This window comes from Aphelocoma coerulescens, chromosome 2 (genome assembly GCF_041296385.1).
Source record: "Aphelocoma coerulescens isolate FSJ_1873_10779 chromosome 2, UR_Acoe_1.0, whole genome shotgun sequence".
Classification (NCBI taxonomy): domain Eukaryota; kingdom Metazoa; phylum Chordata; class Aves; order Passeriformes; family Corvidae; genus Aphelocoma; species Aphelocoma coerulescens.
In genome coordinates, this window is record NC_091015.1 from 128,822,604 (window position 1) to 128,849,321 (window position 26,718).

Genomic DNA, 26,718 nt, shown 5'->3' on the forward strand with positions numbered 1-26,718 from the left:
TTACAAATTCTGTAATTACAGAAAAAAAGGTTGGCATTGCTCTGGTGGCTTAAAGAAAAATTGAGATGATGGTTAAATGACAGAGAAAAAATAGCACTTCAGAATTTTTGCTGTTAGGATGAAGAATTTATTGTATGTACAGTTAAGCAACTCTACTGTAGATGTAGTACCTCTTTAAAGAAAACGAATACAGTAATCAAAATAGTTCTAGCATGGAAACTACAATACAGACTGAAACTTGAGTAAACCAGAAATTAGTTATTTGACTCGAAAGAACACAGAACCTGAAACAACAAATCGCAGTTTGCATCATTAACCAAGGACAGTAAAAAACTGTACAGTACAAGCAACACATTACAATAAGTTATGACAAATAAGGCAGTCTTTCTCATTTAGGACAAAAGGGATAAAGGGAAAGGTATTAAAATCTCATAAAACCACCATATCTCTTTTCCATCTCTGGGACTTCTTTGGAATAAGTTTCCCCATCTTCTTCTGAAGGGAGAATGGAGTCGGCAAAGCGCTTAAGAAACCCACCATATCGTTTCTGGTAATCCAGCCACCACTCTGGTCTGCCCACTCTTCTCATGAAGCCACCGTATCTCTTTTGCAGCTCTTTGGCCTCATCTTCCAATTCAGGGCTGCGCTTTATGCTTCTCATGAAGCCTCCATATCTTTTGCTGACATCGCCGTCATTTTCATTTATCTCTCGATAGTGCGCCGCTTCAGGGTTATCCCCTGTTCCTAGAAGCTCCTTCAGCAGATCAGAGGAGTTGGCAAGGGCATCATCATCCGAGTCTTTCTTCATAAACCCTCCGTACCTCTTAGCCAGGATTTCTCCTCCATTAGCTTCATCCTCTGGTTCTGCCCGATAGAGCTCATCCATTTTCTTCATGAACCCCCCATATCTTTTCATGAAGCCTCCATACTTCTTCGCAAGCAAATGGTTCTCATCCAGCTCTTTCTTGTCTCCTGGAGAAATGTTGCCATCCTCAGAAAGATCCAGCTTTGTCAGTTGCAAGAACTCCTTGCAGGTCTCCCAGGCTTTGGCAGAAGGCAGTTTTCCTTCACATTCTAGTGTACATGCCTGAAAAATGGATGTGGTTTACTGAGAATGATTTGATAGTAACAATCACCTCACTACCACCTCATCTTAGGTTTACTTGTTCACAAAAGAGCATGAGTGACCCTCTCTTTGTTAATGGCTTGGAAGAACTGCTCTTTGTGAACTGCTGATTTGGTACCTGCCTGTTTTGAAGTTCTTCATATCCCTCTCTGAAGGACAAGCTACTCTCCACGCTAGGAAGGAGACTACCAGATAATATGAATTGTGGGTCCTCTATGTCAAGGCTGCACCTATGTTTCTGTTTCAAATGAAGCCACAAGTACAGTTCCTGTATCTCCCATACACTCACGTGAATTATGATTTATTTTTATTTTATTTACTACTGGGAAGCTAAAAACCAATTGTGGCTTGCTTCATAATGCAGGTGTAGAAGTGTATTAAATCTTCATAATAAAAAGTATCATTCAAAAATTTTAGAAAAGAAGTTGCACAGCATGGTCATTGCAAAGAAGTCAGCTGTACTGTACTGTTCAGTGTTTCAATGCACTGCATAGCTTCAAAGGCTGTGTGTTGCCATTAGTTTCTCCTCATGGAACAGATCACTCCAACCTGTACCAATAGAATGTAGAAGAACAGGCTCTCTTAGAGCAGGATCAAAGCTCCATTTTTGCTAGCTGGAAAGCAGCGACCATCAAAGAGAAGGAAAAAATCCTAAGCTGTGTTGTTTCTGAATGTACTGAAAAATTTTCAGGCAAAGACATAAAAAAAGCTTTCAGTACCTTATGCATAGCTGATAACCTGTATTGTGATGATAATAACATAGATATTAGCTACTATTATCTCTCTTGTGTCAGGAGAATTTACTTCTTGTGGAGCCATTCCCTTCAGTTGTAAAAAAAAAAGGTAATCCAGTGTTTTTTCTTCTTGTCCATGGTTTTCATACCACAATAAGTAAAGTAAAAATCATCAATATTTTCAATAAGAGAAACACTCATTCTGACTATAGCTGATGTGTTTTAACTTGTTGTCCACTGCATTACCTGTCTCTTGAGCCTCACTTTAGTCTGAGAAATTTAAATATGATTTTTTTTTCATGATCACAAGAAAATTAGAGGCAGAGATGTATTTTGTAACACAATAATTTAACTGGAACAACATGCTTATTACTATATATTATAGTCATGCTGTAAAGAGAGTAAGATTTCAGCTTCAGTCTGACTCTGGAATTGCTCTAAATCAAAGCAAGAATAGGTCTCTACCTTTCTCAGTTAGTTTTAATAACTTCCTATTGTCAGATGAACATACTCCATAGGTGTGAATGACCAGGTACAACGTGAAAAGTCTCGTATCTTACAAATACAGTGCGATAAGTTCAGTTATGTTACTAGACATTAATATGTAGAAACAATAGTTTCCAAGAATTGTTCATACATGTTTAACAAATACAAGGTATGCTACATTGGTTCTTTACCTATTTAGCTAATAAACATTGTTACAGAACAGGACTTTGATTCTTTCTTTAATGATTACTGAAGGTGTGCAAGAGAGACTATCAATACAAACATGCAGAACATATACTCCAAAAAGCACATATCCCTCTCTCCATAATGGCAAACTACCACTTTTTTTATCCTAGTTGACATTAAAGCTAAAGTTTGATTGAAAGCTAATGCAAGGAAAAAAAAAAAAGTAGAGAGAACTATTTTGCCAGCTGTCCAAAGAATATTGCCCTTCTGAGCCTGCTATGGTTAAGAGTTCTTGAGCTTTTGGAATAAGTAGGAGTACTGAATGGTTTCTGTGTAAGGCTAGAGAGCCAAGTCCTTCCTTTTGCATGCTCCCAAGTAACCAGTGAGTGACATGATAGGGACAAAACTTTTCAGATCATTTTGATGTGCCAAGACACATCATGCCTCAATGTGCCTATTTTTGAGGTCAGGAACAACTGATGCCACTGGCAAAGTACTTGTCAGCCAGAGTTCCCACCTTCTTCAGGGAGGGCTGAGGGACCCCAGACTTTCACTGATGCCAATCTTTAAATTTCAAGTTGAGTTGCCTCTGTGGTTATTCTTTTAAATAATTTCAACGTAATAAAAATTACAGTTAACCCCCACCCCCCCTCATTCTGGACTTAGCATGATTTCTCTTAGAAGCCAACGTCTTTCACAGGCATATTCCTAACGCCGTGCAGCACGTGCAGAGAGGAGAAGCAGTGAAGGTAATGCTACTCAGGCTTCAAACTCACTTTTTTTTAGTGAGATTTCAGGCAGATCTTTTCAGCTTGAGAGCTATCCTGCCCGGAGAGAGCTCGTCTTACCATGGAGCCAGCGGACGAGGGTCGGGACCCTCCCTCCTGTTCTGCTCGGCTTCCCCCCGTCCTGCCAGCTGGAAGGGCCGGCAGCGACCCCTCCTTCCCCTGCAGAGATGCCCTCTCCAGTCGGACTTCCCTTCCTTTTTACGTTTTCGTTCGGCCTTTTCCTTGCTCCCCGCGGGGCTGCTCGGCGCGCGGTGTCGCTTGTCCCCATCCCCGAAAGCCGCCGCTCTCCGTCGGGCAGCGGGACGGACGGACGGGCTGAGGGGGCTCCTCGGGGCGCTCTGGGTTTGTATGGGCGGCCCCCGCTCCCGCCTCGCCTTCTCCTCAGCGCCCCGAAGCCCGCTGCTACCTCTCTCCCCCCTTCAGAAAAAGGTTTTCCAAGCGACCCCGGTCACTTCCCCCACTATATATTTTTCTTATTTCTCTGCTTTTCCCCGCTCCCCCTTCCTCCCGTCACAGTTAGCGGGAGCGGCCCGGCCGCGGGGATTCCGGGGCGCTGCGGCGGCCCCGGTGCCGCTTACCAGGGGGTGGATGCCGGCGCGGGGTCCCAGGCGGTAGGCGCAGGCGGCGCAGTCGCGGCCGCAGTCGGCCCGCGCCCTCGGGAGCAGGCAGGTGCTGAGGGCCAGCAGCGAGCAGCCGAGTCTCAGGAGCAACGCCATGGGGCTGCAAGAAGGAGAGGTCAGCCGGCAGCCGCCTCCTCCCGCTCCCACCCCCGGCACTGCCTCCCCCAGGCTCGGAGAAGAAAAAGGCGGCGTGAAGGGGCTCAAACCAACTCCGCTAAACTCACGTTTTTTGGAGCCAGGGTGATTTGCCCTTGCCAGGTAACCGGGAGCTTAAACTAAGCAGGCACTTGGCAGCTCCAAGACAAGACACCTGCGTTCGGAACAGGAGCGGACCCGGAGGATGAAGCACCCGGAAGATCCCGTCTGGTCAAAGTGCTCATCCCCGAACACTTTATCCCTCCCTGCCCGCAAAAGCCGGCACCACAGGGGGAGAAGAGACGCACCGCGGAGCGGCACGGACGGGATCCTGGTCACTCCCGGGAAGGGTTTCCCACCGGGACGCCCCGAGAAACCGCCCCAACGCCGGCACCAGCCCCTGCAGAGCCGCTCCAGCCCTCCCTCGGTCCCGACCGCGGGCAGAGCAGCTCACTCACACACACGCTGCCCTCGGGGCTCCCGGGTGTTGCCGAGGAAGATGCTGCTCCTTGCTGATGCCTCGGTGTCAGAGCCCCTATTATTTATAGCGAGACCGAGCAGCCTCTGCAGAAGCGCCGGGAGAGGCAGGCACAGCCGGGGGCTGCTGGCAGCTCCAGCGAGGGCGGCTCAGGGGGCGCCGAGCCGAGCCCGCTGCCGGGGCCGGGCGCGCCGCTGCGGAGCGTGTGCGGGCGGCGGCGGCGGCACTTTATAATTCGTGACCGCGGGGACACGGCGGCCTCCCCCAATCGCCGCCGGGCTCCCGCTGACGCGGCGACTACGACATCCCCCCCGGCACCACCGCCCCGCCGCCAGTGACTCCAGCGGGGCTTGGGATGAGGGGGTGTGTGTGCCCCTGCCGTCGGGGAGGGGGGAGCGGGGAACCGGCCCCGGGAAAGTTACGGGGGAAGTTTTCACCGGGGGTGGGCGGGGAATGAGACATCGCGTGAGTCATGCGGGGGTGGGCGTGAAGGAGGGGGAGAGGCGCCCCGAGGCTGGCGGCAGCACCTCGGAGGTAGCCCCGCTCCCCGGGGCCGCGGATGCATGTTCCCGGCAGAGCCTCGCGCAACGCGGGGAGTGGAACTGGGTTTGGGAATTTTGTTTGTTTGTTTGTTTCTTTGAGTTGTTTGTTTGTTTTTAATTATTTTTTCCTTCTTTTTTTCTTCCCTCTCTGCCATCCTGCCGAACCACCAAGCTGCTGGTGCTGAGGGTCCTTGCCACACGCCTTCTGCCTCTGTCCCTGAGCTTCAGGTGTAAAACAGTTCGGGGGAAGCAGATTTTATTAGATCAAGGAAGAAGTTAAGAGTTTTCATTTGAAAGTATTGTAATTCACAAGTAAGGGTAGATTTCCATTGTTGTCTCTGTTTTGGTGACCAGGAAAACACAAATAGGAAAGAACCAGATAGAAGCAAACCTCCAAGCACCTCTACAAGGTTCTCAAGCACAGCAGCCCGAGCTGCTCACTGTTGTGCTCTGATTGATATCTTGGGGAACAGGCATAGAGCAATGACACTGATCCCTGACACCTCTTGTTTGTAGAGGGCTCTGCTCCATCCATGCTCAGCTGCATTTCTTTGACTGTCAGATGACAACTTCTACTTCCAGCCCCAAATTATTCATTTCTAGGTGGTCTATATTAACTCAGTTTTCTTCCAACATTGTTCTTCAGTTAAAAGAACATTTTTCCTCATCCTGGTGTGTTTCTGGGGTGAGATTATTCTCTTTAGTCCTCATTTTGCTGAAATGACCAAGCTGTGCTCTTAAGCAGTCCATCCTAAAATGCCATCTGAATGTTCTGCTGTGCATTTGCTGTGGTTGGAGTTCATAATTTCTGTGCATGAGTGATAGGAACAGAACACACTATGTCAGTTGAAATTTCATTAGGACAATAATGCGTAATTATGTTCCCTGGAGGAAGAAGACACCTCACTTTATACCTCCCCAGGTCTCATTTGCCTTTCCTGATGCTGCAGTACATTGATGTCACACACTCACTGAGATACAGCCAGATCTTTATCCTTTAAGAGTAAGATGAAATCCAGTAATACTGCTGTATGGAAACTGCTTTTTGCCACCTTGTCTTTACATCAGCTATCAGACTCAGTTTAAGGATGCTCAAATGAGTGCCTGGATTTTCAGAAATACATCCATTCAAGCCAAAGGCATCGCTCTTGCCTGTAATCAGCCTACGTGAGAAGAGAATCAGGCTCTCTGTTTATGCAGTAGTATCAGCCAACTTTGTGAGTGGACCCTCAAGAGAAGAGCTAGACACGTTAAAAATCATCCCAGTGGGTATATTTATGTTAGCATGTGAGGGATCTGCATTTGGAACAATGAGCAAATTGCTCTGCCACTGAATCAGCAGGATTGCTATCAAGTTTGTTCCTGAGTTGGTTAGGGAAGAACTGACTAACTCCAGAAGTGACACATTTGGTGTCTCTTTTGTTGTAAAGTTGCTCAGTACAAGCTTTTTGTGATGGACATCACCACATTAGTCCTCTGGGTCACTTACTGACTCTCAGCCCTGCCATCATTTTTTGGCTTGCACTCAGTCAGCATGGTGTGACGGGACACACACCCCAAAGGTGTCCTGACTGTTCCACTGGCAGCATACATCCCATGTCCCTGGGCTAAGAGGCTGCTGTTTCATCATTCTGCATACGAGCATCTGTGCTCAGCTGGCTCACTCAGCTCCTCAGCCTGCCATACCCTTCAGTACTCTGTTTAATGTCACCCATCGTGCTTAATCTGTTTGTGATGAAAACCAGCCAGTGCTAGAATCTCCCTCTGTACAGAGGTGCAGGTAATGCCTGTGGGTAAAATACAGATTATAATAGGAAAAGATAAAGGATGAAGTAAGACTAAAACATATAAAAGGGCCAAATAAAAGGCTTGTAAATTCTGTGTAGAAGTGAACTAGGGAAGAGGGTTATTTTACTGTGCATAAGCCTTTTGGCTGATAGTGGGAAACAGGGAAGAGGAAAAGATGGGAAGAATCTAGTGTGAAATGCACAGCCACAAGGACATTTGCAGCAAGTGAGAGAGAGAGCAGAGGTATTCATGTACAGCCAGGACTGGGCAGAAGAAATCCAGCTGTGGCTGTTGCAAGTACTACAGATATCTCTGATTCTTTGGTTCATCTGCTTCTCCCTATCTGTTGTTTGCATCTTTAGCTGGTTCCTCTCTTTCACTGATCCTCATCCTACATCCTTATGGAGGTTGTAAAGGGGTCCCCAGGGCCTGACAGGGTGGAGAGTGGGAAGAAAGTGCCAGCTGGACTCTTGTTTTACCCTTTCCCATAGTGCCTGCTACATAGAATCCTTTCCTTCCTCCTGAAACATGCTAATATTCACAGAGGATGCAATACAAGAAAGGAGTAATGCAGAGGATATTTCTTGAGGAGCTCATTTTTTCCAGTGTCAGCAGATGAAAGCTCTGTAATTCCCTGTCCGATTTCAGTTTTGTAAAGGGAAAGTATTCTTTGCAGAGAGAAGATGAAACCAGGAGAGAATCTAGAAATTTTTGCCAAAATACTACAGAGAAAAAACTACATAAGGAAAATTACTCACTGTAGGCACAGAAGGTAATATTTCCTCAGCAACGGCGAAACAAAGCAATAGGGAGGCAGAAAAAACACTTTCCACAGCAGTAAAGACAATGGCTTGTTGTTTGTTACTAATGTTATAATAAAAATGTCCTGGTATTGATAAAAACTTTGGCATTTGTATAATCCAGAATTACCACAGACACCAACTGCTTTTTATCTGTCATCAAAATATACCAGCCAAAAGAAAACTGTTTTTACAACAGTAGTGCTTACAGCGCCAAGGGCCCTGTTGCCCTATGGTTTGTCAAACACCCAGACTTAAGGTAGAATGAGGTGAAGCAAAGATGAAATCATCTTCGTTTTACTGATTGAGAACACAATGTGAAGGAATTTTTGAAGTGTAGCAAAAAAATGAGTAGCTGAGTTAAAATGACGTCTCTCTTAGAAGTCACATCAGTATCTTTTCTGCAGGACCAGCTTTCCTTTCCAAACTATACTCATCATGCTAATCAAGCTGCTACAAAGTCATTAAATGAAGATTAATTATTATAAATATGAAATAAACATGCTTTTAGCACCTCAACCAATCCTTCTCACAACACAGAGCCTTTTTGATAGAATTGAAGAATAGGGAATGTAAAGCAGCACTTGATTATTTTCTTCAGCTCAGTGTAAAAGGTCACAGTATTTCTTAAGATCAGACAGTCAGGTTCATTTACCTCAGCCTAAATGGGCTTAATTTTTAATGGAAAAGTATATAACTGGTATCAGAGCCAAGAAAGACATTGCAGGTGAACTCTCCTATGCCAAATATAATCAAAGTCATTAAAAAACATAGGTTATTAATCTGTATATACAAGACATGAGTTGCTACTTTTGAAATATCTTTATTAAATTATGTCCAATGTAAGCACAGAGGAACTGTAATACAGAGAGATAGTCAATTACAGCTGCTATAGCATTGCCTAAAATGTACCTTTACAGGACAGAGATGTTCCAATGCTTCCCAGATATCTGTATATTCCTTAATAAATGTCTAGGTGTATCATTCAACATATGAAGAAGTAAGAAAGATCTCAATGACACAGACATTCCCGCTCAGAGCTGGTGAAGGCTATCTTGTGTGAAGAAGTGGAATGCTAAACTTTGTGTCTCAGATGAAGCTGGTTCTTATTAATAATATTTTTGCCTTTGAATAATTTATACCTATTTTAGAAGGCAAACCCATGAACAGATCTAGTGGCAATAGGGTGATATTTTCACTGAAAGAGCACTGACAGTCCCTGTCTAGTGGTTGATGCCATGCAGCTTTGTAATGAAGGAGGAGGCTTCATGCTACTTTATCTGAGTGAAATAAAGTGATTCATTCAGTATAAACATGCAGCAAATCCATTTTTTAGTCCATTTGTTTACTTGTGATTGTATCAGACAAGGCAAGAATGAAGCAAATAATTTTATACTGTTCTATGGAAATACATGCAGATTCACTTTATAACATGCTTCTCTGTTTCTCAGAGACACACGGATATGTGCACTCCAAGATTTCTGAGATCAGGCCTGAACTGCAGTAAGTAGAATGTGCTGCAGAGTGAGTAGAGCAAACTGTTAAAAAACCCCTTTAAACGTTTTGTTCTAAAAGCATTGTTTTTCTCATTTCCACAGAGACCATGGGAGAGATATTTCCAATAAAATAAGAGGAAAACAGGGTGCTCGGTAGCAGAATAAATTGTGATGGAATCCAGACACAGTGATTATTATTTAAGACAATAACTACTCCACATAAGTGGAGCGATTTATCCTAATTTTTTCAATTAAGAAAACTTGATCATGAATTACAAAGGAAGTATTAGGCTCCATCTATGAAAAGGATTGCAGTGTCTACTGCAATTGTGGAAGGATTAGCTGAAAACTGTAAATGAGAGATTTTGATCACTTCAGTCATATTAAGAAAAGCAAACAAACAGAGTCTAAACAACATCTCTGGAGCACAGGTTTCAATTATTTTCTCATTATTCACACTGAGGCAGCAGAATCTTGGAGCTTTTTCTCCAGTTCCAGCCTTACATTTTCATTGCTAGTATTTTAATTGCCCAGTTGGGGAGTGCTATGTTCACACTTTAGCACAATATCCAAAGCAAGTTGTTTTTGCAGACTGAAGCTGTAAGGAGAGCCTGATGCTTTACATGCAGACAGGGTAAGGGCTGGCTGGGTTTCTCCTCGTGGGCCACAGCTTGGTGCTGCAGGGCAGGCAGAGGTGACTTGAAACTCGCGTGTTTTGGGCGCTTCGGAAGTGTAGCTTAAAACAGTGCTGGTGGTTGCTGTGATTTCCAGCAGCACAACACGGGGTGTTTCTTGGCCAAGCACTGAGCTCTCCTTTCCGCTCCCACAAGGGCCTGAGCACGAACTCTCTTGGGCTGTCTCCAGGCCATGAAGGGAGCAGCAAAGGGCAGTGTGTGCTCTCCCTCTTCTGCTGGAGGGATCCCGCAGAGGTGATTGGGATACCAATGAGGGTTGTGCTTCATTTTGTTATACCTCTGCTGGAAATTCCTTTGTCCATGGTGGGGAACTGCCTCAGAGCCTGTCGTGGCTGTGCAAGCAGCTTCGAGCCTCTTGTGCTCTTACAACATACCTTGGTCTAACAGTGGGCTAAATTCCTCAGCTACAAAGGCAACTTTACGCTCGTTTAAGATAGAGTCCACTCTAGATTAGCTACTGTCACAGTTGTAATCCCCATGGAATTGGAAATACTCCAGCAGATGACATTCATGCAAAAAATGGAGTGGGAAAGGTGCATAAAACACAGGGTTCTCGTAAGCACCATATCAATCATCCATGATTTTTCTTTCAAGGTAAATGATTTTCAGTTGTTTTACTCGAATTTGGCCCCCAGATATGTTCCAGAAACTGTTTTCCATAGGGAAGGAAAGGTTCAATTTATTGAGTTATCCAGCTAGGAAGGGGAAGAAGATGCTGACATAAAAAGAATCCTGAGAGCATTTAAAAATGAAATAAGAAACATTATCATCACATTCCCTCATTGTACACATATTTGACCTGTTCTGCTGGCCATTGTTTGTACCTTTTTGTGCTCTGCATTTCTATTAAAAAACCTGGAAACTGAACTCTGACCTTCCCCTCAGATTATTTTCCTTTTCTTCCAAGCTGCTTGCTTTATACTTGAAAGTAATTTCGTTTCTCCTGCTGCATAATTGAACACTTCAAAAGCTAAAAAGTGACCTCAGCCAGCTGAGCCCTTATTGCTCTTGCTGTAGCGAACTGGTGAAAATATTTCATGAAGGTTGAAGCAATGAATTTGACTGGGGTCTAGGTTTAATCTGAAGATTGAAGACTAAAATGAAGATGGGAAGATGGCTTTGGAAGCAGAAGAGTACCACATTGAGTGAAAATGTAGGTGCAGTGACAATGCACAAGAAAGGAAAACAACAGATGTGATAAGACATTTTGATTATTTTGAGATGACATAAATGTATTGGAGAAGATTGCCTTGTGGTTGACTCCTTTCCCAACTTGCAAAGGGACATCTTGCATTTTGATTGTTATATGTCCTTGTTATTATGATATCTAGCTTTTCCTTTGTCAGCTTGAAAGTTTGAAAAATTAGGGCGGCAATCACCACTGCTAAAGTGGAGGTACAATACAAGGATATTTTTAATATAAAAATGTTCACAATAGCATTGTCACACAGCTGACCAGCACTGTCTGTCTTGGCAAAAGCTTTCTGTGCCACCTCAAAGTGGTGAGTTCACCTCTTCCCTCTAACAAAAAGTAATTGCTACCAGTTAGGGCCTGATATAACTAGCTTGGCAGCGTTTTGCTAGGCAAAGCAATTGATGCAATTCATAGCCTTTGACTGAGTTAATACAAAGTGTGAGTTATGGTATTTATTCCCCTGAGACAGGACTAAAAAAATCAGGTATTTCACACTTTTTGCTTAGGGATTTGAACTTCCTTTGGAGTATCCCTTGTCTGCAGTGGTACCCTAGGATTTAAACAGCTGATATGTTCAGACACATATAAGGTAAACGGAATGATGTGTGCTAAGATCTCAGAAAAGAAGACAGAATATAAAAGAATACAACTCTCACAGTGTTAAAATACAAATGTACTTTAAGCAGTAACAAGCTGTACTTCAGCTTGCTCAAGTGCATCAGCACCTTATGTACAGATAACGACTACTGCAAGCAGAAATTCAGAGAAAATTGGAGTCTAGGTTGAGGTAGAATGGGGAAAGTCACACTCGGGAAGTTTTTATGGGATTAGGCTAGTTTATGTCATTAAACATTCCTCGGGCTGATTATCATCCTCTGTCTTTTCCGCTGTTGCCTGCTGTGCATTTGCCACTTCTCTGCAGGCAGCAGTGCTGATCAGTGCCTGAGGCAGACATTCCACCTGGTTCTGAGAGCATCCTGGTAACTGCCTTTCCACCTCACCCATATCTTCAGGGTGGGGTGGAATTTTTCATGGCACACTGTGACTAGACATAAAGCATTTACTGAAATGAGGACTACTCTCCAAAAATGCAGCGGTGTACTGCTGCTCAACCGATCAAAAATACCACTGCAAACCAGAGGGAGGAGGTGGAAGGCTTTCAAAGAGGTCTGGGAGCTTGTAGGCAAGGCTGACCACTGTCACCAATCTGTCTGTGCAGCTCTTGGCTTCAGCCCTTGGGGATAGAACTGTGTATTGTCTCACAGGTGCTTTGCTTCCCTTTGGAGATGCAAGTGTGTAGTGGTTTGGGCTAAAATACTCATTACTGTTTATCTTCTGTGAGATAAGAATTAGGAGAAATGCAAAGCAGGCACCAAACTTGAAAGAATATAAAGAAGTTTATTAACAGACCTAAAAGAAGAAAAGAGAAAAAAAAAATTATACCACCTTCAGAACTCTCCTCCTCCCCCCACCTTCCTCCCTTCCCCCACTGACAATGTAAAAAGACAACCCTTAAGATGTTCAGTCTGTTTGCCACTTCCATAATAACCTTGTTCAGTCCATTTAGAAAGTCTCTTTTTGCTCATGCTATGAAAACAGTATCACACCGAGACAGCCACCCACTTCCAAATATTGTTCAGTCCATTTAGGAAGAGGAGTCTCTCTGCTTGCGATGTGAGTCCCTTCCCCCGACTTGCAGCTTTTCCCGCAACTGCTTTCGAGGGTCCACTCTTGAAAGTTTTTTGGGGTACAATTTTAAGGTTGAGCTGTTCAGAAACAAAGAAACAGAGGCCCTTCTCCTTCCCTGGGAGCAAAGGGTCTTCCTCATCTTCATCATTAGAACTATCTCTGGGAGCATCTCTAGGAATTGAGGTTTTTCTCCTTTCCTCTTTGGAGCAAAAGTCCTCATCTGGTTCATCTGGTTCATCTCTCTCTCTGTCCAAACTTCTCATGAAATTACAGCTGCGTCAGCATCTGCCTATTGCTTACGAGTTGAACACTCCACCTCCCATATCTTCATGAAATTACAACGGGATACTCTGATATATCATAGCTTCACAACAGACTTTCAGCTTTAAGCATCTCCTCTCTCTCTTCCCTCAGGTTTCCAGCTCTTCACAGCAATAAAAGGTTTAATCTCACCTCGGCCTTGCAGCTGGAATGTGCCTTATCGCTGTTGGTCCCCTGACCTCTGCCGGACAGAGGTGCCGCTTTGCTGAATCTCGGCCGCAGTGGAGGGGGGGGGGGTTCCGAGCCGCTCCGGCTGCCCACGGCAAGGCAGTGGGGGGGGTTCCATGGCTGGAACAGGCCCATGGCTCCAGGCTGGCCGTGGCCCGGCCCGGCCTGGCCCAAGCAGGGCCTGGCCGGGCCCGCTGGCCCCCGCACGGGGCCTGCAGCCACCTGTCCCAGCGCCGGAAACGAGAGAGAGCCTGGGGGGGGAGTTTGTCTATTCTTAAGTGTGGATCACAGAGGCGGTCACAACTTTAAGTGGCTTAAAGAATTGTCCATATTCAAACTGGCCAGCTGATAGGTTCTATCAGGTCCCAGAGGAAGCTGTAAGCACCCCTTAGCAAGGACATCCCTTCCGGGACTATGCTTGCTAACCTATGACAAAGTGTATACTAAATCCCATACATAAGAGCTGACTGTTGTTTTGAGCCTTAGCCCATTGATTTTACCACTGTTTAGGCAGTGCAGAAACAAATAGGATTACCTGAAAGTGGAAGGGTTCCTGGCAGGGAAACAGATTTTATCACTGACAGAATATGCAGGCCTTCTAAATATATCTGAGATGTCAATTTTTTTTCTCCATGGTACATTTCTGCTTTTGTTAGGAGAACGATGGAGCACTCAGCAGCTGAGCTTCTGGTTCTTCTGTTAAGACCACATATGAACTCAGAACAGAGTTGCAGATGGGATGCCCAACGTGACTTGCATGCATGTAAACAGAGCTTTGGTTTTAAATATGTATTCCCTCCTTGATCTTGTGAAAAGAAACTCTTCACTCTGTTTGAGTTGTGATTAATGTCTATTGTGGAGTTACCTGAGTTACAAATCAGAACATATGGAAGTTGTGGGGGAATAGCAGAGTGATCTAAGTATTAAGTAATTGCCACTTATATGGATCGTTGCTTCTCAAACATCATATTAAAATAGACAACAATTACAGTACAGAAAAGAAACTCATGGCATTAGTACTCCTGCTAATATTTATTCTCCAGCGTGCTCCCTTTTGTTCTGCTTTTTTTTGAGTGTGAGGAAAGGGTTACAGGTAATCTACTGGCTATCTTGAGTGGACCCCAAATATCAGCATTTAACTCATTCTTTAGTAAAATAACCCATGAAACAACAAGAAATTTTCAGTACTCCACCTTTCCCTGCCTGTTCAGAAAAACCTCCTTGCCTAATCTTACTTAATCTCTACCTAACAATTAAGATCTGTTGTCTCAGTCCCAGGAGGAATCTTTCATGTCTGAGGAGTACAAAGTGTTACCCTTTAGAAATTACTGCCAGCATCTTGGTGGGTCCAAATTCATGTAGCTACAGTGATGCCATATTTTGTATTCTTGATGAAGTTCAAAACTCCTTTTTCTTGTCTATGTGCCATGTACTCACGTTAATATTTTTCCAGTCTGCCAGTTTTTATGGCACTGATCTTTTTACTTGCTATGCATCATTTGATTTAATTCCACTGCAGACAACGATTTATAACTGCTTTATTGTAAAGAAAAACCACCAGAAAAGAAGAAGAGCGATGAAGAATGGTGAGCACTGACATTAAACTGAGCTAACATCTGATGTACTTTTCAAGAAAACCTTTAAACATAATGATTGTCCCCCAAAATTAAACTGCATAAGAGGTAAGTGGTGGCACCCCTACTGCTTGATTTGGTTTAAGACAGTTGATTTAATTATGCTGTTGGGAACAGTATATCAGTGCATTAAGGATGTTTAGGAAAGGTCACTCCAATTCTTATTTTGATGCTTTGATGCACAGTTTATTTCAATAAGAATGTACCTATAAATACATAAATATTTATACATTGAGGATTAGCCTTGAAAGACTTGTTAATTCTGTTGATATCGGCAAAGGCAAACATCTTAAAAGAACAAAAAAAGTGGATTTCTTTCAAAATTCAGTACAATTTTGATATATTTTTTTTAAATCCGTACTCATCCCGTCCAAGAATCTCAAAGGCTTTGATTTAGTCAATCTCATTCTTACAATGGCATTACTCTCTATGTGGTTTGGGAGTGAATGTAATTCCTACTGATGCCAGTTACCTGAAGCGCTTTCTTCCTAATCAACTATTCAGAATTTTCTTCATATAACAATAATTTCTTCTGTGTGTTCCTATATGCTTTGAACTTTTCTTGTGCTACTTTGTCAATTTTCTCTAATGTCCTTAAAAATATTGGGGAGGTGAAGCCTTCACCTGAAGAATGACTACAGATTATTAAACCTCTCAAGGGTGACATTTGCAAAAAATTGACATTTCCTTGTTATCTCAGGTCTGTACCTTCATGAGTAGTGAGATGACCAGAATTTTGTGATTCCTTTTTCTGTGTCCTCTTGAATGACATTTCCCATTTAACATTTACATTGCTGCATCTCAGACAGCATTATAGAATAGACAATGATTTCCTTTGCTGACAAAACACAGTTTATGTGGCCACATTTCTAAGTGTGGATGTGCATAGATTTCAAGGACTTCTGTTGTCTTGTACACAAAATACATGTGCTACAGATTCTGCTGAATTTTAATTCAGCTAATTTGCAGTGGTGTATTTATTTTAAATATACATAAACAAGCAGAGCAATTTTTCATATTGAAATAGGTATCTACATTTATTTTAAAGAAATCTATAGCCCTCTGTTGCTTGAGTTTTACTTTGTCACGCTCCAGCTTTACTGCTTCCCTTACAGATGACTCCTCATGCTTTGTGTTGATAGGGAAAAATCTTATTTCAATTTCTTGAAGTTTCAATAGCAGTTCTGTAAAAAAGTCTGAAAAATGTAGGTAATGGCAGTTAATGATTAGGAAATGTTAACTGTCTGTCACTGGAATTGTCTATGAATACAAGAGAGCTATGTTCAAGAAAATGTTGGTAGCATCATGGATATGAAATTTTATTTTCATTGATTAGACAATGATGTCTTTTACTTCTCAGGGACGGGAGACAGAAAATACAAACTTTTCATAACACAATTGTTAAACTTTTCCATTTTAGCAGAAGCAGCAGAGAGGCAGCAGGAAGCAAAACAGATGAAGTAAAAAATAAATATATATGATTACAGATTTCAGTTACAGCAATCAGACCTTTGCCTAACGTGTCTACATTTGTCAAATCCAAGACAAACTCTGTAAAGTCTGATGAATAATTTGGAGCTGCAGTTTGCAAGGCTCAGTCAGGCTAAGGTTATCTTGGCAGTAAATTATTTCTCATCCATCACTTCCTGCATCTTGGTTTATTGCAAGACAGATTTGATAAGGTAGGATTACTTTCACAAAGGATGGCTTTCCTCCATTTCAGTCTGCACATCACAGCCTGTTGCATGTGCTCCTTAAACTGAAAAGCAATTTTTTGTAGAGTAAATAGGTCAATATGGAAACAACCTTTGGAAAGTGACCTAGATCTAGGCAGCACATTATCTTGTTAAGTCTTGCCTAACAATAAAAATCTCAGTCACAGAAATATGTTGATTATTCTTATTTTAAAGATGACTTTCAAGGGATGAGAATCTATTTTATTCGTAATGTGTGGGTCTTTAAACAAAATGCAGTCCTGGAAGTCTGCAACATAGCATTGCCTGTCTCATCTAAAGATGTAGGAAAGAAAAGAGCTCTTCAGTCCTGCTGGCGTGGAGAAGTGCTGGAATAAATAGGCCACTGACAAAGTTACAAAAGCCACAACTTGCTCAGGCTGCTTAGTGAAACAAGCCACTTTTGAGCCAACCCCAGGGAAGCTTCTTGTAAGTTGGAGTGCTGAAATGGCAGAGGATACTCTACACAACTTAGTGGAAGCTCAGAAGGAAATGGTGGCCAAACAATGTTGTTCTATCCACGGCAGCTTGCAGGCACAAAGAAAGTGCAGAAACACCCAGAGATTAAAGCATTTTTAATGGTCAGTATTATGCTTTTGTGGAGTTCTGTGGCTCAGGAGCATCTTTATCATTTCTAATTCATGAAGAATTTAGGTTTCATCCAACTTTTATTCAGTTTTCATAGATTTTAGTAGTTTATGTCAAATATGCCAGAAATTCCGATCCAGTTCTGTTGTGTAGTGCTGCAGACACTGCAATTACTTCCTCCCTCTGAAATGCAGTCCATGGGTGAGGTGGTGCTCTTGTGTGTGAACAGTCTGTGGCTGGCTGTTGTATACTGCTCCCTGAAGAAACAGTGCACACATCCCTGTGTTCAGCTAATGCTTTTTGCCATCATTATCTTTATTCAATATACATAAAGGTATTTACATTATTTTTTAATGAAGGAGGTATTAAACCAACGAGTTAGTTCTTGCATTTTTATTTGAATCCCATGTACCCAAGAATGAGTTCATACTAGCTGGATTTTAAAGACACAAAGCTTTTGCAGCTGCTAAATAAATGGGGCTAAAGCTCAATAAGTCCTTTTCATTATGAAATACCAAATCGAAATGTTAGCTTCTCTTTTAAGTTCAACCCTCATTCTTCTGCCCTGAAAAGCAAAGGAATCCTATTTTTTGTTGTCAGATGATGAAGAGTGATGTTTTTTTAAAATGAGGTATGATAGCAGTAGAAGAAGAAAAAACACCCAATGTCCTCTTATCATAGATATCAGGAAGGATTAATTTTAACAATAATAAAAAGGTCACATTTATGACATTTCAAGCTATCACAAGCATGGAAATTTTTATTTTCGAATAATCATCATATAAATTAATGGTAAGGTCTAATAAGTATCTTATTGAATCACATCCCTCCAGTAAATTCCATGAAAATAGCATATATGTGTTGTCTTGTTAAAATGAAATTGGACACAACCTCATTAAAAACCTCAAGTGTTAAATCTGGGGTTTGTGAAATGACTTTCCATGTCATTTCCTTTTGCATCTTGTCACATATAGTCAAAACTGTCTACTTAAATTTCCTCTTTCAATTCCCTGAGTTCTAGAAAGACTCAGATTCTATTTGAAGTACTTTCCATTCCTGTGTACATCCAAGAACCATCAGTCGGATGCATCAATTCATTGAAAGGACTTCAGGATGCAAGTTATTTAACTTTTTAAATTTGTTATTCTGTTATTCTGAAGGTGAGCTCTGCAAAATATCTGGGAACTTGTTTACATTTACAACGAAAACATTTTTGTTTGCTTTTTTCTGCATTGCATTACTACAGCAGATTGCCCTTCAGGCTATGACTTTGCTCCTAAGTACTGTGGTATTTCAATAGCAGCACTTGTGTGGGTCAGTGGGGATTCCATCAAGTCTGCAGAGTAATACTTAAGCACATTTTTCAGCTTTCTAAGTTTTTATTCTTGTTATTTTCTGCAGTTTTTAAGACCAAAATTGACTACTAAGGCTAATCCTACCTTCTTGTCATCATAGGCCAGTCGACTTCACCCAGTTGTCCTGTTACACGGCCAACACCTTGGCTTTAGAAGAAGCATATTGTTGTAACGGTATCCAGTGGGATAGAGTGCTCAGATTATTTTCAAAATTTTTTTTCCAGTAATTAACCTCTTTCCCCATAGTTAAGTAGTGATGCCTAATTTTTAATTTAGATTAGTTTTGCTTAGGGTTCAGCTCTTGATCCTTGTAATCTTCCTTCTGCATATTATGCAGCTTTTTCTATCTGATATTTTCTTTCCAAGGTAGTATTTATGCACTATAATCAGATCTTTTCTAAATGTACTTTTTCAAATGAGTTATCAAGATCTGTCTTGTCTGGTCTGTCACAGTAAAGGATTTTGTCCAACTCTGAAAGAGGTTTTGTAGTCTCTTTGTTTTCTTAATGCCTTTAGAGAGCATTGATCCCAGAAGTGGACAAACCATTCCAGCACTGATCTTTATCAATGTTGTTATGTTAAAGAAGGAAATAAGACCTTTTCGACATAATTCTTTTGTGACATGTGTAGCTGCTTTTTTATTGGTCAATGCCACTTAGTTTTCTATTGAATCTGCAATTACTTCAGCTCATACCTGAAGAAATAGTCTCCCTGTCTCTAGCATGAACAGGAACTCCAACAAATTTTTATGATAAATCAAATAACAAATTTTTTTTTCCACTCCAATATTCTTGGGAATGGCAAGTGCTTAACAGTCTACAGATTCCAAGTTTCCCTTAAAAAGTGGTTAGTTTCCTCTTTCAACACTTCACCTCTCCCAAAATGTCTTAAAATCAAGTGTGTCAAAACCTGTTTCTCAGGGCAGGAGGAAGGATGGCTTTTTGTGAAAGATGATCTAAATTACGTGAAAACTTGGCAGATAATCCTCAAGTTTAGAAAGCAAGTGCAAAGATAGGAATGAGATATGAACCCTCTCTGATGCCAGCACTGAAAGGAGAAAAGGCTTCTATGTATTTCTTCATCCCAAACTAGTTTCAAAATTCACTCCCAAACTCTACCAGCCAGTTGCAGATATTCTGATTAACACTGAATAATATTTGATGAGATTTGCACTGATTTCTGCAGAACCACACATGCAGCACCATACTGCCCAACGTGACTCGAAATTAGAAAAATTTGGCCCCAAAGAAAATGACTCATGCTCATCTCCCTGTGCAGTTATTTTAATACTGAAGCAATTAGAACAGAGCCTGACTATTTCTCGTTTCTTTCTTCCCAGCCCATTGAAAGCTCTCTTTTATGCCAATCCACTGGCACCATGTCCAGGTAGCTGATGGCTATCTTGTTAACAAGATGATTAATGATTTTATTCCAAGTAGTTAACATTCTACACAATCATTTTACACAGTTGTCAGATTGAAAGATCCTAAGCACAGCTTTTTTGCTACTTAAATACTAAAAAAAAAAAAAAAAAAAAAAGTTTATAGCATTTATTGAGAGATGAAAAATGCAGAAAGTTTATAAATGCTTCTCTATATTGAACAAAACCCACTCAGGAAATGAACTTCACTGATCTGAGAACAGTGTCTGTCTTAAAGCTGGGACATGCAGCGTCCTGTGTGCTCCCTAGCCAGCCCTTTGACAGAAAGGAAACAATCCTGGAGAATGGTTTTGAGAAAGGTTCTCAAAGTGCAGTATCACAACATACTGTATGGTCCATTCACTTAAGAGTTGGACTTGATGATCCTTGTGGGTACCTTCCAACTAAGAATATTCTATGCATCTCTATTCTATTCTTTGAAGGGGGGTGGCCAGAAAACACTTGTGGTTTGTAGAGATTCGTGATGAAGTAACGCCTATTTTGTGACAGTCTTGATAATTATTCTTTTTCTAGTATATTTGTAGAAAATAACTTGATTGCCTCCCTACCTCTGCAATACTGTAGTCAGAATTTCAAGACTGCTGAGCCCTTGAAATCAGTAGGAGCTGAAGATAAGATGTGGTTGTGAAATATTGGTTTTCTGAACAAGAAGGGTGTTAAACCTGAATACTGGTGGCATTTTTGATGGGAAAAAAAAATTAAAAAAAGAGGAGGGGTCTGGATAGATACCGATGCATTTTCTCTTTGTTAAAGTGAAGCACAAGAATTCATTATCATAAATCAAGCTAATTTTTGGATATTTTTTTCCTGTTGGAAAAAAACCCATTATCCTTCTCTCATCCTAATAAAATGAGTCGTTCTTGCTTAGACTAACAACCCATTTAGTTCAACATCCAGTATCCCACTGTGTCCATAAGTACTCAGTTACATCACTGTCTAGGAAAGTGCAAGAGCAGGCCAAGTGTTTGTAATACTTCCCTCTCATATTTTCTTAGCATTTAGTTATTTCAGCATGGGTGCCTCCTAGCTGGATTGGTTCCTGTGTGTCCCATAGCAAAGGACTCCTCTCACATGAGCAGCTTCCCTGGCAACTTTATCAGTTTTTAGTGTTCACAGGGTCATCTCTCAGGAGCTCTGCAGATATGCTACTCCACATGTGAGGGACTACCAGCTTCCCCTAATCCAAATCCCTTTTTAAGATGATTCCTAGCAGGTTCATTTGTATTTCTGATATGAGAAGGGGCAGTGAACAGTTGAATCCTATCTGTCTTTTCCTGATCACTAATGATTTTGCAGTTTTCTTTCGCATCCCATTAATATTTCATTTCCCAAATGCAATCACATTGGTTTACAAAACAGTTCCTCACAGAGAAACTGGTCTTGAACCTGATTCTCCTTCCTGCCCTGCTATGAAAGTTTTTCAGTTCTGTATATTTCTTAAAGATGAGAAGATCAGAACTGTGTTGTGTTAATGGTGCGGATGGACCATGGATTTATACAGAAAAGTTTTCCTCTTATAACATTTATAGGGATGTTTTCATTAGTTTTGGCTTTCCTATTTGCCTTAAGAAATCATGGGTGTGAATGTTAGGAAGATATACAATAGCTGTTTTAGGAGTACAGGGGAAAAGTTGTGCATGTGTCTAACAGCATTTAATCATGCAACAGTTTATCTGCTTTCTGAAGTACTTGCTTATATGCTTAGAAGGTGAAGACCTCTTTTCCTTCTTCTGGGCTGAGATATTTTTAAAGATTGCTGCGCATATTTTATGTGTACAAGAAAGCATGGCTCAGTAGCATTCCCTCTGCTCTGTACTACTGCCACCATCACCCCTGTTGCTTCCAGCCACGTTGAGAGGTGTATGATCAGTGCTCCTTCTCCATACATTGGCTTGGTTCTTTGGAACACATCTATCAAACACAAATTAATTCAAATTTGTTTTTCATATCGGCTCAGATGTATGCTTTTTTTACAAAGACATGGTAGGGTAAAAGTAAAATTCATGCCAAAATGTGCAGATTAGACTTTTTGCTATATTAATTAAGTATAGAGTGCAGATGGACTAATTTTCTTTGCATTCCTGTACCTGTACTTGATAGAAAATGTAGTTCCACAGCACAAATAATACTGTAGTTTCATGATTTAGTTTTACACTAGATACTAGTTCTGCACAAGCTTTACAGTAATAAGCTGCTACCTTATTGTTGTCTGGTAGGCAAAGTGAATAATTGGAAATGTAATTCCAAGCTTCACTGGCAGTAAGAACAGTGCTTGTTTTGTAAGCAGGATAATGTAGCGACATGTCAAAGCATTACTGATTTTTCAATATCTCTGGCGCTATGATGCTCTGAACATATTTTTCAAGAGGATAATGAACAGCAGGCTGTTCACATCAGCTTGCTTGCTGTTTTGTCTTTTTTTTTTTTTAGATTTACTTTATCCTCACAGCAGAATTTCTTTGCTGCTGTTTGTCAGCAGCAGCTGTTCTGTTTGACATTGGTGCTCCATTCCACTTGATGGGTTCTGAAAGACATAGTGGTGGTCCATTTATTTTTCTCACTATAGAAAGATGGAAGCTCAAATCCAGGTTCAGTTCTATCCTATAGTTCCAATCTGAGGGCATGGGATCTCTTTTGCTCTAATTTCCAAAGAATTTGGTGTAAATGTAAAAGGTCCCCCAAAGAACACAACTGCTACAATTTCTAGAAGGCAAATGAAGTTATATTTAGCCTGCTTTGTATTTCCATGAAATAACTCTGTAAAGCTGTTCCAATGAAATAATGCTAGGGGACTTCCTTGTGTGTGTTACTTCCAAGATACGCTAGGATGAAGCAAGTTTTATCTAGAAAGGGCCTATGTTATGTTCTTATCTGCAGAGTTGTGATTGTGTTGGAATTCATTTAGTACATAAAGTCACAGAGCTTAACTCATGGCAAGCTACATGCATTTCCCCTGATTTGCAGCAGTGTTCCCTAAAGGCCTCCTATGCTGCTTTTATCCATTCTTCTGCATTACAACAGGGACTACTTGCCTACAGTCATGTAGAATTTAGCTGAATCTGAGAACAGTTACTCAGGTAAAAAAATCAAATAACATTTAGCAAAATATCTCTGCTGAATGAGTAAAAAAACAGCAGCCCCGTCAAAAAATGTAAAAGTCCTGAGTTTTTAGATTAATTTCAATAAAACCCTGCTAATGTCCTTTACAACCTGATTGGCTGAATCCTTTCAAGGATTACCAGTAGTCTGAATTTTCCACTAAGAAAAAGTTGTTTTCCATGGTGTTGGTCAATGATTGTTAAGTTTATCTATGCCTGTCCTACATTTCCTACTAGCTAATGTCTTATCTGAAAAGTCATAAGACATTTCTTGGATACCTCAACTAAATATAATGAAAAATCAGTTCACAGCAATTCTTTGATGTTTTGCCAAAAACCAGTGAAGAAGTCTTAGTTAGAATGCTGATGTCATTCCATATTGAATTATTCTTTTGATGAAAAGTATCAGCACTAAAATTATGCTTATTTTATCACTTTGTATGCCCTATGCACATAAAATCATAGATACTATTGCAGGAGTCTTTTGCTTTAATTTAGTATAAAAGCAGGATTTTTATATACTTTCCTTGTTCCTGGGATGAAAAACTATTTAAAACAATATAGTGACCCTTTTTGGTTAAAATATGGCATGTTCATGTACAAACCAGTAGAACTATGTGACGTTGCTACTTTCTGAGGGTAAAATGACAATAGTTTCAGGCATTATTTAAAAGGGTGGTATCCACAGTAGCATTAACAGCTGTAAAACTGCCAAGTGAATGAAACCATGCATAGGAAAACTACTGAATACTTTATTGAAAGAGGTTGTAAGCTACTCATTCCTGAATAGACATACATTGTGGAGTAAGGTGAGGATAGTGGAGAAGATGAGAGGATGAGGATTTCTTTTTGCTTAGGGTGATAAAATTTAGAGCAAAGGGTGCTCTGTACTTTTGATTGTAAGCTACCTGATGGTTTTGGGGTCTCCAAATGAAGAGGAGAGAGAACTGTGGGAAGGTTTGGGGTCAGCTCTTTCGGGAGGAGTGTATGACACATTTATGGAGCTGCAGGTCAGCAGTTTTAAAATTGGCAGTTTCCACATGAGAGGGGCATTGCTGCTCCTTCAATGGGTTTTGGCGCACAATTGGTCCTCCCTTCTTTCTTCCCCCGTGCCCAGAAACTAGCAAGGTCATTCAGAAGAGCATTTAGCCCTTCCTGTGTATGTGGATAAAAGAGGACCTCACTAATCAGGCCTATGAGGCTAAGACTATCTCAGTTAATCAAATTTCCTGTTTACCCTGGGGGAAATGAAGAGCAAAATGAACTGATATGTCTCACAAGTAAGTTTCCTCTTATTAATTAAACAAAAAAATCAAAGTGCAACTTTTTATCTTTACATTTGTGTTTTCAAGCAAAAGTTTCTGAAGTGATGGCTGCATTATTGGGATAGAAAACCACACATTACCTCTGCCCATGCTCCAGGGCAGCAGAGAACAGAGCCAGAGCAAGTCTCAAAAGTAGGAATGCAGGGCAGGACTTACCAACTGCACTGAACTGTTCCTGTATCAGCCACTGCTGGCTTCTCCATGAAAGCCCCTACATGTAATCCTGGAGACCTGTGGCAAGGTACTAAATTTTTTTGTGAGTCATTTAATTTTTGCTTTTGATGATGACAAATTCTGTATTTTGAATCTACCTTTTTTTTTCCCCCCAGAAAGTGAATGTGAACAAAAGGGAAAAGAAAAATTATAGCAGTGAGCATAAAAGAAATGCTAAATTTGAAATTAAATGAAGTTCAGATAATCATCTGTCACTCAGTTTCCCAGTATTATCCCTTAATAACCTTATTGTCTCTTTGCCTATTTGCTTCTTATCTATTTAAAGCGGTTGTTTATCATTCACAGCCTGATTGGTTCATCATCTGTTTCCAAAAGAAAGGGAAGATAATATTCCTAGGACCCAGATAGTTTTTCCTTCTTTTTGTTCCATTAGTTGATGAGAAAGCATGGAATTAGCATAAAAACTCCCAACCCTTTGCTAGCTCTAGATTAAAGATGGCCTTGAAATACAGGGCTTGGAGCCAGATCTTTCTTTCCCAAAGTTTGGATGAGATCAGATTTGGGCTTTAGGGGCTGGCAAAAAGCTAATTCCAGGCTAGCAAAGCATAAAGCCCAGGAAAAGCACAGCCTTTTGTTCTAAGTGAATAACTGAGAGACACTGAGGGCACTGGCTGTCAATTGCTCCACATATTTAGTGTGCAGAATATTCTGGCTTCCTATGAATCCAGAATTAAACTGTATAAAGTGCTTAAACTTTATGCTGAATTTGAAGTGGCCAAAGAACCTCAAGTCTGGCACAGTGGACCCCAAGAAGCTACTGCTGTGGACATCTACAAATATATTCATCTTCACTCATGGAGTAATTTAAATACAGTCAGTAGGTCTGGTTTTACTAGGCAGTAAGTCAGAGGATGCATGTGTGCTCCAAGAATGAGAACTTCAGGTTTGAAATAGTACTTTTGGGAGTAGTTAAGTAAGCGATATTTTTACTTTGTGTTAGAGTATTCCCACATCAGCCTGTTTTTAGACACGTTGCTGCTGTGAGGACTGGCAGCAGAGCTCTGTGTAAATTCACATGTATGAACTGAAGTCCTATCCCAGCTGTTTGTGTAAGGATGCTCCCACCAGACCCAGCAGTAAACTGGTGCTGAGCTATTAGAACTCATGATGGGTGTCAGCCACACTACTCTGTGGTGTGCTTTTGGACATGGCAATACATTTTCTGTACCAAATAGATTCAGGTGGGCAGAGGGTGCAGGTGGTTACCCATGTGTGTCAGCCTCTCTTGTGCAGAGGAGAATAAACATCATGTACCAACTCCACAAACTCCTAAATCTTGCCTTTACCAGTGGGTCTTGCCTGTATTTCTTTGGCACGGTGCACAGGAACTCTTTAAGGTATTTTGGCGTACATTGAAATGGGCAATGTCACTCTGCTAAATATGAATAAAATCTGGTAACAGATCCACTGCCACACCCATCTTCCCTTCAGGTACTCTTAGGTGAGATTAAATATTGATTGGTTAAGATGTTTTTGCATCCTCAGTTTCCAGCCTGATATGTAATGGCAATACTGCGTGCAGAGCCTGGAGGATGCTGGCTGAAGGACAGGATGGGTTCAAGTATATGTGAGACAGAATGGGATTGGATTGTTGGTTTCAGGATCTCAGTCAGATTTTGGTGTGATAGCTGAAGAAGTTACCCTGGCAGATCATCTGTTGGGGATGAGGCATTCAAAGGCCTGAGCTATTTTAAAACAGAACAAAACTGGTGGCACAGTGGTTTGCATACTGGGCTGTGAGTGAATGGGCTGGAGAGCACGTTCAGCTGTGGTGTGGGTGGGATTGGGAGCCTTGGGCAGGTGGGGTTAGGGGATGAAACCACTGCTGCTGTGGCCACACTGTGGGCTGTCAGACATAGTGAGGAGCAGGTACTTGGCAATGTCACCTTGTGCATGGGGTCAGAATGAACTGGAATGACTGAAATGCACCACTAATCCCTCCTCTCCTGGAGTGTAATCTGTAGCAATTACTGAACTACATCAGTTTAACAGAGAGAATAAACAAAAATGATGTTTCCTACCTCAGGCTGTAAACTGTGGAAATGGGAGAGTTGTCACAAGAC

General features: G+C 41.4%; 1 protein-coding gene across 1 annotated transcript; it reads right to left on the reverse strand.

Annotated features, from left to right (window-relative positions):
* On the reverse strand, positions 1-4,774 carry PENK (proenkephalin). The gene is made up of 3 exons (XM_069004777.1): positions 4,534-4,774; positions 3,899-4,040; positions 1-1,087 (listed from the first exon to the last, which is right to left on the reverse strand). The coding sequence occupies exons 2-3, from the start codon at positions 4,034-4,036 to the stop codon at positions 422-424; spliced, it is 804 nt and encodes a 267-aa protein (XP_068860878.1). The 5' UTR covers positions 4,037-4,040; positions 4,534-4,774; the 3' UTR covers positions 1-421.
* Between the last annotated feature and the right edge of the window lie 21,944 nt (positions 4,775-26,718).

Bases quoted from the DNA above. Each gene is read 5' to 3' on its own strand.
- PENK (XM_069004777.1), bottom strand. From the start codon at position 4,036: ATGGCGTTGCTCCTGAGACTCGGCTGCTCGCTGCTGGCCCTCAGCACC. The intron at 1,088-3,898 runs GTAAGCGGCACC...TCCATTTTTCAG, and splicing joins GCGCCGGCATCCACCCCCTG to GCATGTACACTAGAATGTGA.